Source organism: Staurois parvus, unplaced genomic scaffold, assembly GCF_062004578.1.
Source record: "Staurois parvus isolate SC_StPar_1 unplaced genomic scaffold, SC_StPar_1.0 ptg000500l, whole genome shotgun sequence".
In the NCBI taxonomy this organism is placed as follows: Eukaryota; Metazoa; Chordata; class Amphibia; order Anura; family Ranidae; genus Staurois; species Staurois parvus.
Genome location: NW_028318296.1, coordinates 604933 through 621729, shown reverse-complemented (window position 1 = coordinate 621729; position 16797 = coordinate 604933). Strand labels below are relative to the sequence as shown.

At 47.6% G+C, this 16797-nt stretch overlaps 1 protein-coding gene across 2 annotated transcripts in view; it reads right to left on the bottom strand.

Annotated features, from left to right (window-relative positions):
- LOC149452041 (uncharacterized) overlaps positions 1-16797 on the bottom strand; it is an 860283-nt gene that overhangs the window by 336438 nt on the left and 507048 nt on the right. For both annotated transcript variants that reach the window (XM_089689852.1, XM_089689853.1), the window contains 3 exons: positions 8854-8982; positions 4521-4724; positions 1922-2026 (listed from right to left, as the gene is read on the bottom strand). In XM_089689852.1, coding sequence (XP_089545978.1) covers positions 1922-2026; positions 4521-4724; positions 8854-8982 — 438 coding nt within the window. The remainder of the gene's footprint in view (positions 1-1921; positions 2027-4520; positions 4725-8853; positions 8983-16797) is intronic.

The following is a 16797-nucleotide window of genomic DNA, read 5'->3' as shown; positions in this document are numbered from 1 at the left end:
CGTGTATATTACCGTATTTTCCGGCGTATAAGATGATTGGGCGTATAAGACGACCCCCTACTTTTCCTGTTAAAATGTAGTGTTTGGGCTATACTCGCCGTATAAGACTACCCCTCTTCCAATGCACACCAGTGGGAAGAATCGTGCCCTGTCATTGGTGTCAGTGGGAGGAATAGTGTTCCATCATTGGTATTAGTGGGAGGAATAGTGCCCCATCATTGGTATTAGTGTGAGGAATAGTGCCCCATCATTGGTGTCAGAGCGACGAATCGTGCCCCATCAGTGGTGTTAGTGGGAGGAATAGCACCCCATCATTGGTGTCAGTGGGAGGAATTGTGCCCCATCATTGGTGTCAGTGGGAGGAATCGTGCCCCATCATTGGTATCAGTGGCAGGAATAGTGCCCCATCATTAGTATCAGTGGGGGGAATAGTGCCCCATCTTTGGTGTCAGTGGAAAAAATCGTGCCCCATCATTGGTGTCAGTGGGAGGAATAGTGTCCCAACATTGGTGTCAGTGGGAGGAATAGTGCCCCAACACTGGTGTCAGTGGGAGGAATAGTGTCCCAACATTGGTGGCAGTGGGAGGAATAGTGCCCCAACATTGCGCCTGTGTGCCTTTCCTGAGCTACAGTTCTGGCGGCCAATCACCGGTGAGGAGGCGGAGCCGAGCAACCGCGCGAACATCCAGTGGCCGAACCGAATGAAGGAGCAGCCGCGCTTCCTGGACCGGATCGTCGCGGGACCGGAGCCAGGTAAGAGACAGCAGCCCCTGCCCACCCCTGTACTTAGTGTCCGCGCCGCCCCCCTAAAAAGTGTCAGCATGCCGTATACTGGCGTATAAGACGACCCCCGACTTTTGAGAAGATTTTCAAGGGGTAAAAAGTTGTCTTATACGCCGCAAAATACGGTAATTGATTTACATGAAAGTTATAGCGCGCACAAATGGCAGTATAGATACTGGATTTTTAATTTTTTTTAAAACATAATAGTGGTGATCAGCGACTTATGGTGGCAATCAGCGACTTATGGCAGGACTGCGGTGGACATTCTGACACTGGGGGGAAACTGACTTGGGGTCACTGACATCCCTAGTGACACCAATACAGTGATCAGTGCAAAAAATAAATCCCACTGACACTGTACTAATGGCACTGGGGAGGAAGGGGTTAACATTTGAAGGAAATCAAAGGGTTAACTGTGTGAGGGGAGTGTTTTACTAGGGGGCGGGGGTGTACTTCACTGTTACACACTGATCTGGAAGGCTGTGCCTAGCAATCCGAAATAGTGTGCTGAAAACTGACAGGGAGGAGAACTCCATTGAAAACAATGCAGCCTTCCTCCCCGTCAGTGTTTGCTGGCAATTGTCGGACTCCGGCAGATAATCACTGACCAGGACCCAGTGATTGACATCCGCGGCCGCGATCGGTGCCATGAGTAGGGTGGTCGCATGCACCCCCTACCCCAAAATGTAGGATCACGTTTATATACGTGATCCTGCGCACAGGGGCCGCCTTGTAGCAGAATATGTCCCCTAGTGGTTAAAAATGCACTTACATTAACAAAGGAAACTGCAATTTCTATTAACAGCAGGGCCACGGCTCCCACTTCACTTCCAAGTACAGCTGTCAATCAAGTTACCCAGCAGAACGAGGCCTGGGTGTGCTGCCTGCTCACAGTATATATGGTGGTAGTTGGAGCTGGGAGAATTTGGAGCACGTGTGGATAAAGTTACAATCACTGGTGCAAATGCTTGTCTGAGCTAGGCGCAGGTAGTTCTTAAGGAAACTACTACCAGAATGGTGTCATTACAAGTATTTTGAATTCATGTGAATGTCCCCCACAAACTTATATGTCCTAACAGATGTATCATTTGTGCAGATTGTGCAGCTGTAAACATATATATTAAAAGAAATCACTTACACATCATGATATCCTCTTCCATTCCATCTATTTCAGAGAGGAGCTCTTTTCTCTTGTCTTTATTGATGGTGTCAGGTAGTTTTTCCAGAGAGTTGGTATGGAAACCTGGGAATTACAGAAGGTTTCAAGAAAATTCACACTTTTGCCAGAACCTTTGCACATCTATGTACACATCACATCTACAGTCTATAGTTCAAAATCTTTATAACTAAAGCCCAACTCCAAGAAAAATGACATTTAAATAGTATGTAGCACCCTCCTAGATAGGAGCTAGGATAAGAAGAGTACAGTTGGTTCCCCTGCTTGATAGGAGAACTGTTAGGAGAATTTACTTAGGCTTTCTGCTTAAGAGAGAGCTGCAATTGTTTAATAATGCCTGCTCAGCGTGTTCAAGTGCTGCTAGTTCTGCCTCTGGCTTCCTCTGTATCCAAGCAATCTAGGAAGGTTCTGGATGTATAGGTGGAACTCATGCAGAACACAGCACGGACATTCTGACACTGGGGGGGAACTGACTTGGGATCACTGACATCCCCAGTGACACCAATACAGTGATCAGTGCAAAAAAAAAAATGGCACTGGGGAGGAAGGGGTTCACATTAAAAGGCAATCAAAGGGTTAACTGTGTGAGGGGAGTGTTTTACTAGGGGGCGGGGGTGTGTGCTTCACTGTTACACACTGTTCCAGATTGCTGAGTTCAGTTTTCCGGAACAGTGTGCTGAAAACTGACGAGGAGGAGAGCTCCATTGAAAACAAATCAGCTGTGCTCCCTGTAAGTGTTTGCCGGCAATTGCCAGGTTCCGGCGGGTAATATTGGCCAGGACCCGGTGATTGACACCCGCGGCCGTGCTGCGGGCAGGACAGCCCCCTACCAAGTAAACAGGATGACGTTTATAAACTTGATCCTGTGCACAGGGGCCACTTTGCTGCAGTATATGTAAGGTGGGTGGTCCCCTAGAGGGTAAATACTGTTATTTATTGTGTATGTTGATATACATTGGGTCATAGTTGCTGACCTTCACCAGAGTTATTATCAAGTCAAATGCTATTCTGTTATTCTTGACTCAGTTACCCTGCAATTCAATATAAACGTCACATTGGTTTATACTACTCTGTGTGTGAGTCCATTTTGCAGGTGTGAATTATCTGGGTTAGCGGAGTACATTGGTGTCAGCAGAGGGTGGACTCCAACAGGGGGTTCAGATTGCCAGGGATCCCAAACTTATTACTCAAGCAATGCTCATGGGGGTAGTGCTACATTCGAAATCAGGGACAGTCCCTTGAAATCAAGGACAGTTGGGAGCCATTAAGAAAAAATGAGGGGGGTGTATCAGCACAAACACTGCTGGAAGTCCTGGGTAATCTTAGTATGGGGTAATTGTGGTGGTTATGGCTGTTATATGAAGAGCGTGGGGATCCGTGTAGCACTGACGGCAAGGCTTCCAAATAGACTGTAGCAGACTCTGTAGGTGAGAGAAGGAGAGAAGCGCCTCTAAGTGCAATATTTCTGTTTATTAAAGTATATATGTAGGAAAACTCTCATAGATAAGGTAATTGTAAGCATGAAAACCGTGGTTAACAGTAAGGTGGTATCCAGGGTGAAGAGCCGTCATCTATTTGCAGTATGGAGAGGTCAGCTTGCTACTGGAGAAGCGTTGTGGCTGGAGGGGAACATCGGTGAGGCCGGTTGGCGTGCACGTCCTCCCTCAGAGCCAGGTGGAACGTAGCGGTGGCGTGGCCGTGATGACGTCAGGTACCCAAGGTGCACTGTGACGCGTTTCGGAGCATGCGCTGGCCGTGGAAGGCGGAAGTGCGCTCCTTTTTCAAGCAGCTCTTCATACCGCAAATAGATGACGGCTCTTCACCCTGGATACCACCTTACTGTTAACCACGGTTTTCATGCTTACATTTACCTTATCTATGTGAGTGTTCCTACATATATACTTTAATAAAGAGACATATTACAGTTGGGAGCTATGCCTGAGGTTGTGTCCGTACCCATAATTCAATATAAACGTCACATTGGTTTATACTACTCTGTGTGTGAGTCCATTTTGCAGGTGCAAATTATCTGGGTTAACAGAGTACATTGGTGTCAGCAGAGGGTGGACTCCATCAGGGGGTTCAGATTGCCAGGGATCCCAAACCTATTACTCAATCAATGCTCATGGGGGTAGTGCTACATTCGAAATCAGGGACAGTCCCTCGAAATCAGGGACAGTTGGGAGCTATGCCTGAGGTTGTGTCCGTACCCATAACATAACATAGGCTGCCTGCACACAGCTCTAGCCACACAAACAATTGATTCACACTGGACAGGCTACAGCGCACATGTGAATGAACCCCAAGATCTCAGTTACACACAGAGCTTTTGTTTTTACTTCAATACAGTTTTATATTTTAGATTTAGCAGGAATTTCATAAGTTATGTTGTGTTTGTGTTTACTAATAATCATTTAGGTATATTTTTAGTAAAATTATGAGTTTGATATTTTTGAGGAGATGCCCTGTGATTTCTAACAGCAGCCCTGGGAGGTGAAAAGATATTTTAATTTGAATTTTATAAATATATAGTGGAGTTGATAGAAGTCATCACACATACTGTGGTACGCTTCATGTTGTGCACTTGTAGCCCACAGGACTTTGTTCACCATGGAAAGGCCGATTGTGTTTGTATCCCAGACAAAATCACTTATGAGACCGAAATCATTTAGCTCAGACAAGAATTTTCCAAAACTGAATTTTGTCAAACTCTTATTCATGGTTGGGGCTGAATTCCCTTCCGCCAGGATGATAACATATCCACCTGGAAAGAAACACAATAACATACAGCACTAAGTAATGTTTAAAACAATATACACTGCTCAAAAAAATTAAAGGAACACTTTTTATTCAGAGTATAGCATCAAGTCAGTGACACTCCTGGGATATTGATCTGGTCAGTTAAGTAGCAGAGGGGGTTGTAAATCAGTTTCAGCTGCTTTGGTATTAATGACCCCCAAAACAGGAATGGTTTTAGAGGTGGAGGCCACTGACAATTTTTCCCTACTCCTCTTTTCTGTTTTTCACTAGTTTTGCATTTGGCTAGGGTCAGTGTCACTAGTGGTAGCATAAGGCGATACATGGACCTTACAGAGGTTGCACAGGCAGCCCAACTCCTCCAGGACGGGACATCAATATGTGCCATTGCCAGAAGGTTTGCTGTGTCTCCCAACACAGTCCCAAGAGCATGGAGGAGATTCCAAGAGACAGGCACGCTAGGAGAGCTGGACAAGGTTGTAGAAAGTCCTTAACCCATCAGCAGGACCGGTATCTGCTTCTTTGTGCAAGGAGGAACAGGATGAGCACTGCCAGAACCCTCAAAAATGATCTCCAGCAGACCACTGGTGTGAATGTCTCTGACCAAACAATCAGAAAACAGACTTCATGAGGGTGGCCCGAGGGCCCGATGTCCTCTAGTGGGCCCTGTACTCACTGCCTGGCACCATAGAGCTTGACTGGCATTTGCCACTCAATACCAGAATTGTCTAGTTTTTTTTGGTGGTATCTACTCGCCGCTGGGTATTTTACATTTTGCCTTATAAACAAAAAAAGAGCAAAAAATTTGAAAAAAAAAAGTTTCTTTGTTTCCATCATAAAATTTTGCAAACAGGTAATTTTTCTCCTTCACTGATGTGCGTTGATGAGGCTGCACTGATAGGCAGCACTGATGGGCACAGATAGGTAGCACGGATAGACAGCACTGATGAGCTGGCACTGATAGTGGGCACTGATAGTCGGCACCTTCTGGCAGCACTGCTGGGTGGCACTGACTGGCGGCACTGCTGGGCACTGACTGGCGGCACTGCTGGGCACAGGTGTGTGGCACTGATGGGCACAAGAGGGCGGCACTGGTGGGTGGCACTGCTGGTCACCGATCATCAGGGCACTGATCATCAGTGCCCTAATGATCGGTGCCGATCCCTGCTCTGACAACTGCTGGTTCTCAACAGTACTGTCCCCACGCTTTCACAGCGTAAGGAAAGTGCAGCCGAGAACCGGCAATTGCATTTCCCGGTGATCAGCGTGTCATTGGACACGGCTGATCATGTAGTAAAAGGCCGCTGTGATTGGATTTTTACCAGATCACATGATCAGCTGTGTCCATAGGACACAGCAATCACGGAGATTGCCGGGTGCGCGCCCCCGGGGGCATGGAGGAGAGCGCGTTCTTGGAGGACGTCATATGACACCCTCCCAGAATTGGCCGGCCATAGTGCAGCCGTCATTTGGCTATCTGCGGTCGGCCACTAGTTAATATAAGACAACACTAACCATTTCACTGTGCATGCAGGTGTGAGCAGTAACAAAGTAACAAACAAAACTCAAGAACATGAACAAAGTAGGACTCTAATTTCTTAATTTTTAAAAAAATTTGTTGTCTATCATTTTAGAAGAATAAAAATCCTAGATTGTGTGGCCATACTCACCTTCAATCAGGAGCTGTCTCCAGCACTACTTTTCCTTTGCCCACTACATGCCACCAGTCTTCCACATCGTTCAGTGCACTTCCTGTGAGCCCATTCAGTTATGAGAAGGAGGAGGGCGAAGGAAGTGATTTGCCCCAAGGACAATACAACATATATTGGGGTGGTGGCCTTGTGTGGAGAGACTCCCTTATTCAGACCTCAATCAGAGCTGGACCCAGAGATCCTGACAGCTTCTGGACGAAATAAAACTATCTGTTCCCTGTGTTTTTCCTGTGATCTTAGTACCTGGCAGATGCATTAAGGGCCCTTTCACTCTGAATAGTTTTTGAAGCACTTTTGGGGTTTAAAAAGAGAAAGAAAAATGTATCCCTTTAAATCCTATAGATCTCTTAAAACAAGAGGCGCTCTGCCCTTTGAATAGGCCTGCATGCTGCATCTTTGGTGCGGTATTTCAAAAGCACTTTGCATTATAAGTCAATGTGAAGGCATCAAAAGTGATTCAAAAACTGATTATTGTAAAAGGGTTCTAACTTCCTTTTCTGACTCAGATGTTTTGGAGAGAGATGCAAAGTAAGCAGTGATGTTATATATCATTTGTTACAATAAAAGGAAAGCTGCATGATAATGACTAATTGTGGTAATGGCAGGGTTGCTAATAAGGGGTACAGCTGGCCCAGCTGTATTGGGCCCAGGACCATCAGTTCAACAGGGTGGTCCGGGCTCTTGATAAGCAGGAGGGCTGGCTGTACTGCCTTACTGCTAAAACCAATCCCACTGTGGCTCCCCCTGCAGCACAATCAGCTTCTCCTCTTCACCCCCCATCAGCTTTCAGATGGTCCAGGGAGCCACAGGGGATCAGTTCTTGGAGCCAGAGGGGCAGCTACATACCCTAAGCAACCGTCCTTCTTATCCTACCTGATTTCAGAGGTGAGTGAACTGGGGCAGGGATGGCTGAGACAGATTTTACCTAGTGCCACCATCCCTCCCCCTCCTGAATCATTGAGCCTTGTGAGCCTGTACACCTTGCATGCCAGTTCACTGCCCTCTGCCCCGACCTGTTATTCTACCAGCTACCCCCTTCCTGTACTCTGCCACTGTGTGCCTGCTACCCTACCAACTACCCTTCCTGTACTCTGCCACTGTATGCCTGCTACCCTACCAACTACCCTTTCCTTTACCGCACCATTGTGTGCCTGCTATCCAACCAACTACCCTTCCCTGTAACCTGCCACTGTGTGCCTGCTACCCTACCAACTACCCTTCCCTGTACCCTGCCACTGTGTGCCTGCTACCCTACCAACTACCCTTCCCTGTACCCTGCCACTGTGTGCCTGCTACCCTACCAACTACCCTTCCCTGTAACCTGCCACTGTGTTCCTGCTACCCTACCAACTACCCTTCCCTGTACCCTGCAACTGTGTGCCTGTTATCCTACCACCTACCCCTTACCTGTACTCTTCGCTCTTCAGTAAGCATTTGATAGGCAGTGAACTTTAACCCCTTCATCTCACACTAGTGCACTTAAAACTGAACAATGCATGTCGTTGTGAGATGCTTGCAAAGCAGCACCAATCACTTGAATGGGTCGTGTGGACCGGGGGTATAATCCTTGCCACAGCCAAGAAGCAAAGCAGTCATGGCATGTGTACATCCCCAGTGAATGCCTCTGCAGCTAAAGGTGTAGTGGTTGGGGAGCAGTAAAAGTGCAGCTCAATTGTGAGGTTTTTCCACCCCACAACCTCACTCATGAACAAGCCCTAAGTGCTCATTCACACAGGTACTCTGGCTGTGTGAATGAGTGGTTTGTCTACGCAGCTGAAGATGCCTGTTACTCTATGGGCATGCACACAGCCACAGGTCCTACGTTTAATAGGTATACAGGGGTGGGTGAGCGTCACCAAATGCACACTGTTCAAGGCTGTATACCTGCACCCACACGCCTGTCACATTAGGAGCTGTGGCTGTGTTCATACATGTGCTGCGTCCCCATTGTGTAACATAGGCTGCCTGCACACAGCCCCTGCCCCATAAACTACTGACCCATACTGTACAGGCCACAGCACCTATGTGAATTATCCCCAAGACCTCATTTACACTGAGCTTTATTTATTACCTCAATACAATGTTATCCTTTAGATTCAGCAGGATTTTTGTATTAGTTATATTGTATTTGTGTCCGCTAATAATGATTTTAGTGTATTTTTAGTGAAAATATTTGTTTTGATATTTTTGGGGGGATCCAGTCAGACAGGCTGTACAAGGTCCAGCTGCAGCCCTGGGGGATGAGATTGTATTTTATTTTGCATTTTATAAACAAATAGGCGAGTCAATAGAAGTCATCTTGTTTAACACACACTTCATGTAGTGAACTTTTAGCCCACAAGAATCTGTGTCTGCCATGAAAGAGCCATGAAAGGGCCAATTGTGTTTGTTTGTTTTTTTTGCCTCCCAGACAAAATCACTTACAACATTGAAATTCCATCACTCTGATGACATGGATGTGCAGATACTGCAATTCTTCAAAGCTGTCCATATGTAACATTTCCTCCCAGGTTGGGTCTGGATCCTCTTCTTTCAGGCCGAGAATTTTAATGTCTGGAAAGGAACACAATAACACACAGTAGAAAGTGATGTTTAAAAACAATATTTAGTCACAAAGATGAACATATTATCATCCTAATATTGTTCTAATACTGAAGAAGGCCAATAAAATCTGCTCTGACTCAGCTTCCAATGTATGCTCACAGGGAGGAGGAGATCACTGGTCAATGGCAGCTATTTACTTACGGGAGCATTCACACTTGCCAATGACCCCTGTCTGCAATCAGCTGCAAGAACCCCAGCGGCAGGGGCGAACTAACCATTTGGAAACTCTATCACTGTCCGAGGGTCTGGGGTCAGTAGGGGGCCCCATGAGATGCCCCTGGAACCTTTTTCATAGGCTTTTTTCAGTTTGGGCAAGGACACAGGGGCCCCATGATCCCTTATTGCCTGGGGGCCCTATGAGTTGTCAGTTCGTCCCTGCCCTATCGCCTGACCCCCGGGACATGTAGTTCTGGGCGCCGGGCAGGTAGGGTTTTTTAGCCTTCAGCCATGCTGCGGGCAAGCAGCAGGGCTCACCTGTCAGGTGAAAGCGCTGCCACCCGATTGCTTCCACACAGCCCACAGTGTCACCCCCCCCCCCCCCGCCAGCTATATGTCCCAGGCTTTGCTTGCCCATCTGCGGGCCCGGGACTGGCTCAATGTGTGCCGGCAGGATGTGGTATAGGGGAGGAAGGAGAGCAGACATATCTGCTCCCTTCCCCTTCTCCTGACCCGGAAGTGATGTGATGTCCCTTCTGGGTCCCTGTGACACATTCCTGGTCAGTGACGCCCGGAAAGAATGTAATGCGCAATGCCTTACATTCAGTGGGATACAGGAGAGACATTTAAAAAAAAGAGAACCTGTCAGCAAAAAAAATCATCACATAGGGAGCTTTTTTTAAAAAAAGTTAAGTAAAAAAATTGTTACCATTTCACGAGTGCACGCAGATTTAAGGTTTGACATAGACAGGCTCCAGTGATGGCTACGAGGATATAGGAGGATTTAGAGCACAGCGGCATACCTACTACAGATATGAACTGAGTCACACTTTGTTGGAGGAACCCAGGTTGCCCCTTCTTTAGCTGCTCTCCTCTTTCATGGTGGAACTACACCTTGTGGATCTATACTCTATTATACTTTTTGGGATTTCTGTCATTAGCCGGATTCCATGTCCTGACACACCTACTGTCATCAGCACTACCACAGAAGGGTCTTATCGGGGAGTGTGTCCATCTGCACGGGACAGGGGGACTTTAGGGATTTTGAAAGGGGTGGAGGGTTAGCCTATGTTGACCTGGGAGGAGGGGTGACCTGCAGGGTTGCTGGGGTTGCCCTGGGAGGGGAGGGGAGGGTGGGACTGTGTGGGGGGGAGGGGTTGGTTGATGGTAGGGGGCTGGGGGGAGGGGATGGATGGGGTATGTGCATTGTTTTGCATATATGATCTGTTTTACTGTTACGTGCATAATACATTTATGCTGCTTATTACCCATTGAGGTGCTCTATCCTTTTGTGGGGTTTTTGTTTAGAGTCTGAGGTGGCAAACCAGGAGAAGTGCACACACTTCTTCAGGGGTGGAGGCTAAGTAATCTTTACCCACCTATCCCCTAAAGGGACCCGTGGTGACTTACATACTGCGTGATTAAATTACGCTTCTGGTGAGTGCGTAATTCTTACCTTACCACCGGGAGCACCACCACTGGATTGAAAGCTGAAGATCACGCTATATTCATCATGTAGAGACTGTCACTAATTTATGTTCTTATCCTTGGAGACATTTCTTATATATATTTTATTATAATTTACTGATTAGCGCTGCACATATTTTTAATAGTGCGCATTTGTCGTTTTTTTTTTACTTAAAAACACACTGACACTAAAGTATTTATAATTTTTTTTTTTTTTTTTTTACAAACATTTTTTTGCCCTCTATGCCAGGAGTTAGAGAGATATAATGTATCTCTCTCCTCCATTCAAAGAGAGAAAAAAAAAAGGGGGGCCAGGCTATACAGTGACTGATCACTTTGATAGCCAATCATAGGTTATCACAGCAATCATGTGACCCAGAATTGAGAGTCCCGGATCTCGATCGTTAGGAGACAAATTAGGCTGTGGAGCCAGTAGAGAGAGAAAGGGTGGAGAAGGTTGCTGATGGTCTGGCCTACTGCGCTGCAAGCCGAACACCCTGACAGCAGGAAAGAGAGAAAGCACAGCTTCAGGCCTGAACCGGAGGGGCCGAGGACTGTTCCTGTTCTGCGGGCGACATGGACCGCCACACCCTGCTAATCCAAAGTAAATCGGGTGAGAGAAACCCAATGTACCTCACTGCCATAGTGAACATTGCTTGGCTGCCACTACAGCTTCACCCTCATCCATAATAGTGAACACTGTCCACAAGTGCCGGCGGTGTTGCTGGAGAACATTTACACCACAGATACCATCCATCCCAATCTCAGGATACCGCGCTACACAATTAGTGTGACAAGTGCCCATTGACATAACAAGCAAGTGATTGATTTACTCAGCAGGCTACTTGTCATTATCCGCTTGTGCTTTGCCTAAGAAGAAGGGTTCATGTACACTGCAGCTGATAAACTCACATTAGGAGCTTTTCTGCATTTTTTTCAGCAGCCCCTGAACCCTCCCTAATGTGTTCCTATGTGTCCATGTACACTATGTCATTTACAGGCAGTTGAGTTTACGATCGTTTTTTTTTTGAACACACCAAACTTGCATTCAGGAGTAGATTTTATGAAACGCTTGTAAACGCAGCTAACTTCATTTATAAGCGCTTGCGTTTAGAAGCGTTTTTAACAGTTCCATAACCAAATGCTGTCCAGAGCCTTTTTTCATCATCAGAAATACATGCAAAGCTTTTTCCAGGTACTCAAATGGACCCGGTACACCAGCGCAGTCAGTTCCAGGTTTTGCATGAAGGAAAAAATGGTAGAACGTGCTGCATTATGCTCATGATGGGATCCATAGTGAATACAACCAGAAAAGACAGGTCATCTCAACACATACTGCTCTCTTTGCTTCTGCTCTCTCTATTTCTCTTAAAATGTCTGAAATAGTTAATTTTTTACTGTTTTTCAGTGCATTCTGGGCATTTTGGAAGGTCTCCTGATGTTATCTTTAAAAAACGCTTCTAAACGCAAGCGCGCATAAACTCAGTATGCAAACGCGGCTAAACTGACGTTTTTTAACCTACATTTTTGAGCAGTCAGTTTCCATCGTTCAGAAGTGTTTTCCAAACGTCTCGTGTACATGGAGCCGAACACTATCCTCATCTCCAACATTTATACCACTGTTACTATCTGTCATTACAGGATCATTCTACTACTGAAGTACTTTAAGGGAATCTTACACCAATCAGTGAGAGAAGTGCTAAATCTTTATTTTGTCTGTTAGCCCACTGGGAGCGATTACCCTAAGGAGCCTTCATTTACCCCTAGACACAGCCACACTTCTATCAGGCCCAACGAGAACGCTGAAGAGAATACAGAGCTTTAGGGCCCCAGTCACACTGGATGCCAATTGGCATGCGATTTGCATGCCATGCGACTTGCGAATCGCATGCCAAATCGCAGCCTATTGTCCGCAATTAGAGCGGTGATATCGGAGAGGTTCTGACTTGGTCGGAGGCACATCGATTTCTAAAGTAATACATGCACTACTTTTGGTGCAATTTGCATAGATATCTGTATCAGATGTGTTGCAAATTGTACCTGAAATCGGCATGTCACCCGACTTGGAAATCCTGCAACTGTAAGTCGCACAAATTCAAAGTAGGGTTTGATGTGACCGGGGTGTTAATGAAACATTGTAAATGATATACTGAAGTGTTTCTCTTTCACACGTAACCCTTGCCATCCGGATCTGAGGACCCTTTGTGAGCTTATTTGCAGCTTAGTATTAGTTTCTGCTCACTGGGGACCCATCAGACTCCTCGGAAAGGAGGTAGTGGGTTATTCCTGAAAGCAGGCCTGCCTTTAACCACTTGTCCTCCAGAGGACTGACCCCCCTTAATGACCGGGCCTCTTTTTGCTACTTGGCACTGCACTAATTCAACTGATAATTGCGCGGTCATGCAATGCTGCACCCAAACAGAATTTACGTCCTTTTTTCACACAAATAGAGCTTTCTTTCAGTGGTATTTAATCATCTGTGCGCTTTTTATTTTTCGCGCTATAAAAAGAAAAAAGACCAAAACTTTTGAAGAAAAACGATATTTTTTACTTTCGGCTATAATACATATATAGTAAACTCAAAGTTAGTTATAAATTTAGGCCAAAATGTATTCTGCTCCATGTTTTTGGTAAAAAAATCCCAATAAGTGTATATTGATTGCTTTGTGTGGAAGTTCTAGCGTCTACAAACTATGGTATAGATCATGGCCGGATCTAGGGGGGTGCTGGGGTGGGCTCTGCCCCCCCATATTTCAGTGGTGCCCCCCCCAGGACCAGTGACACATCATTGTGTGTGGGGCGCACTCTGCCCTTTTACACACAGAGAAATCCATAGCTTGTCAGCAGTGCAGCATCATCTCCCTGTCAGGGCCGGAGTTTCAGGCTGGGAGGGGGAGGGGGGTGCACTGCCAATCCTGTTACTCAATGTATCACTCTCACCAGTTCTGTCAGTGAGATAGAGAGACACAGGATCAGCAGTGCTCAGTACAGTGTGCTGGATGCATGGAATGGAGCAGGCTGAATATGCCCCGCCCCCATCCTATCCCTGCTGAGTCTGCCCCACCCACATCTATACCTACTGTGTCTGCACCGCCCCTTATCCTATCCCTGCTTTGTCTGCCCCACCCCCATCCTATCCCTGCTGTGTCTGCCCCACCCCCATCCTATCCCTGCTGTGTCTGCCCCGCCCCCATCCTATCCCTGCTTTGTCTGCCCCGACCCCATCCTATCCCTGCTGTGTCTGCCCCGCCCCCCATCCTATCCCTGCTGTGTCTGCCCCGCCTATACTCAACTCCCCCCCCCCCCCACACAACACTGACAGGGCTTGCTGTGTATGTACAGACTCCAAGTTGGATTACATAAAGAGTGCAGGAAGTACTTTAGATCCTGGCTGCCTGAGGGAGTAGTTGGTAAGTGCAGACATACTGCCCCTCCCCTCCCCCTTGACATTTGTTACCATTTTCAGATGTCCCTCCCTCTGCTCTTCTGATTGAAAAAGACTGTTCCTTCTCTGAAAACCAATCCACTCACAGATTACTCTTCAGAGGAATTTGACATCTGTTTGAACCCCCTAAATGCTGCACCACCCCACCACAAGCTGCAGCTCCATAAGACTCACATTTTTCCCCCAAAAAAATAGGCAAAAATGCGTGTGTGTTTTATGGAGCAAATATGGAGCAGCCGGCGCGGTATTCCCCCCACTTGGCTCTATTGTGCAGAAGAACCTGTTCCTCGGTCCAGCGGTGTTCTGCTTTCACTGGCCGTCTTTTCTCCCTGACGCCGTCATCTTCAGTGTGGACAGCCGGCTGTGACAGCTTGCGGCTTCACAGCCGGGTGCCCACTGCGCATGCGCGAATGGTCCGGCAGTCTTCTGGGACCTATCATGTGTCCCACAAGACTACGAACAGGGAGAGGGGGGAGGACAACTCCGCAGAAGTGGGAGTGGGTATCAAATTTGGGTAACTGCCGCCCACCTCCCCCCAGCTCCTCAAAGGTCTGCAGTCTCTGGTCATCTCCTGTACTATGTCCGCAGTCTCTGGTCATCTCCTGTAGTATGTCCGCAGTCTCTGGTCATCTCCTGTACTGTGTCCGCAGTCTCTGGTCATCTCCTGTACCGTGTCCGCAGTCTCTGGTCATCTCCTGTACCGTGTCCGCAGTCTCTGGTCATCTCCTGTACCGTGTCCGCAGTCTCTTGTCATCTCCTGTACCGTGTCCGCAGTCTCTGGTCATCTCCTGTACCGTGTCCGCAGTCTCTGGTCATCTCCTGTACCGTGTCCGCAGTCTCTGGTCATCTCCTGTACCGTGTCCGCAGTCTCTGGTCATCTCCTGTACCGTGTCCGCAGTCTCTTGTCATCTCCTGTACCGTGTCCGCAGTCTCTGGTCATCTCCTGTACCGTGTCCGCAGTCTCTGGTCATCTCCTGTACTGTGTCCGCAGTCTCTGGTCATCTCCTGTACTGTGTCCGCAGTCGCTGGTCATCTCCTGTACTGTGTCCGCAGTCTCTGGTCATCCCCTGTACTGTGTCCGCAGTCTCTGGTCATCTCCTGTACTGTGTCCGCAGTCTCTGACAGTCTCCTGTACTGTGTCCGCAGTCTCTGGTCATCTCCTGTACTGTGTCTGCAGTCTCTGGTCATCTCCTGTACTGTGTCTGCAGTCTCTGGTCATCTCCTGTAGTATGTCCGCAGTCTCTGGTCATCTCCTGTACTGTGTCTGCAGTCTCTGGTCATCTCCTGTACTGTGTCTGCAGTCTCTGGTCATCTCCTGTAGTATGTCCGCAGTCTCTGGTCATCTCCTGTACCGTGTCCGCAGTCTCTGGTCATCTCCTGTACCGTGTCCGCAGTCTCTGGTCATCTCCTGTACCGTGTCCGCAGTCTCTTGTCATCTCCTGTACCGTGTCCGCATTCTCTGGTCATCTCCTGTACCGTGTCCGCAGTCTCTGGTCATCTCCTGTACCGTGTCCGCAGTCTCTGGTCATCTCCTGTACCGTGTCCGCAGTCTCTGGTCATCTCCTGTACTGTGTCCGCAGTCTCTGGTCATCTCCTGTACTGTGTCCGCAGTCTCTGGTCATCTCCTGTACTGTGTCCGCAGTCTCTGGTCATCCCCTGTACTGTGTCCGCAGTCTCTGGTCATCTCCTGTACTGTGTCCGCAGTCTCTGACAGTCTCCTGTACTGTGTCCGCAGTCTCTGGTCATCTCCTGTACTGTGTCCGCAGTCTCTGACAGTCTCCTGTACTGTGTCCGCAGTCTCTGACAGTCTCCTGTACTGTGTCTGCAGTCTCTGGTCATCTCCTGTACTGTGTCTGCAGTCTCTGGTCATCTCCTGTACTGTGTCCGCAGTCTCTGGTCATCTCCTTTACGTCTACAGTTTTGTGAACATATTGAATATAGCATATTTCAGTGGAGTATACATATTTGATTCAGCACTGCACTCTCTATATACATATTCTTGTAGTATGTCCGCAGTCTCTGGTCATCTCCTGTGCTATGTCTGCAGTCTCTGGTCATCTCCTGTAGTATGTCCGCAGTCTCTGGTCATCTCCTGTACTGTGTCTGCAGTCTCTGGTCATCTCCTGTAGTATGTCCGCAGTCTCTGGTCATCTCCTGTACTGTGTCCGCAGTCTCTGGTCATCTCCTGTACTGTGTCCGCAGTCTCTGGTCATCTCCTGTAGTATGTCCGCAGTCTCTGGTCATCTCTGGTAGTATGTCCGCAGTCTCTTGTCATCTCCTGTACTGTGTCCGCAGTCTCTGGTCATCTCCTGTACTGTGTCTGCAGTCTCTGGTCATCTCCTGTACTGTGTCCGCAGTCTCTGGTCATCTCCTGTACTGTGTCCGCAGTCTCTGGTCATCTCCTGTACTGTGTCCGCAGTCTCTGGTCATCTCCTGTAGTATGTCCGCAGTCTCTGGTCATCTCCTGTAGTATGTCCGCAGTCTCTTGTCATTTCCTGTAGTATGTCCGCAGTCTCTGGTCATCTCCTGTCCATTGGTTCAGAAAATTTTTTTCTTGTTTTCCTCCTCTAAAATCTAGGTGCATCTTATGGAGTTAAAAATACGGTATATATTGTACATGACATAGGCCTGACCAAGGTGTTCATTATCTCAACAGTTGCTGGCTTTAATGAAGTTCTTTATGACAGTCTCAGTGA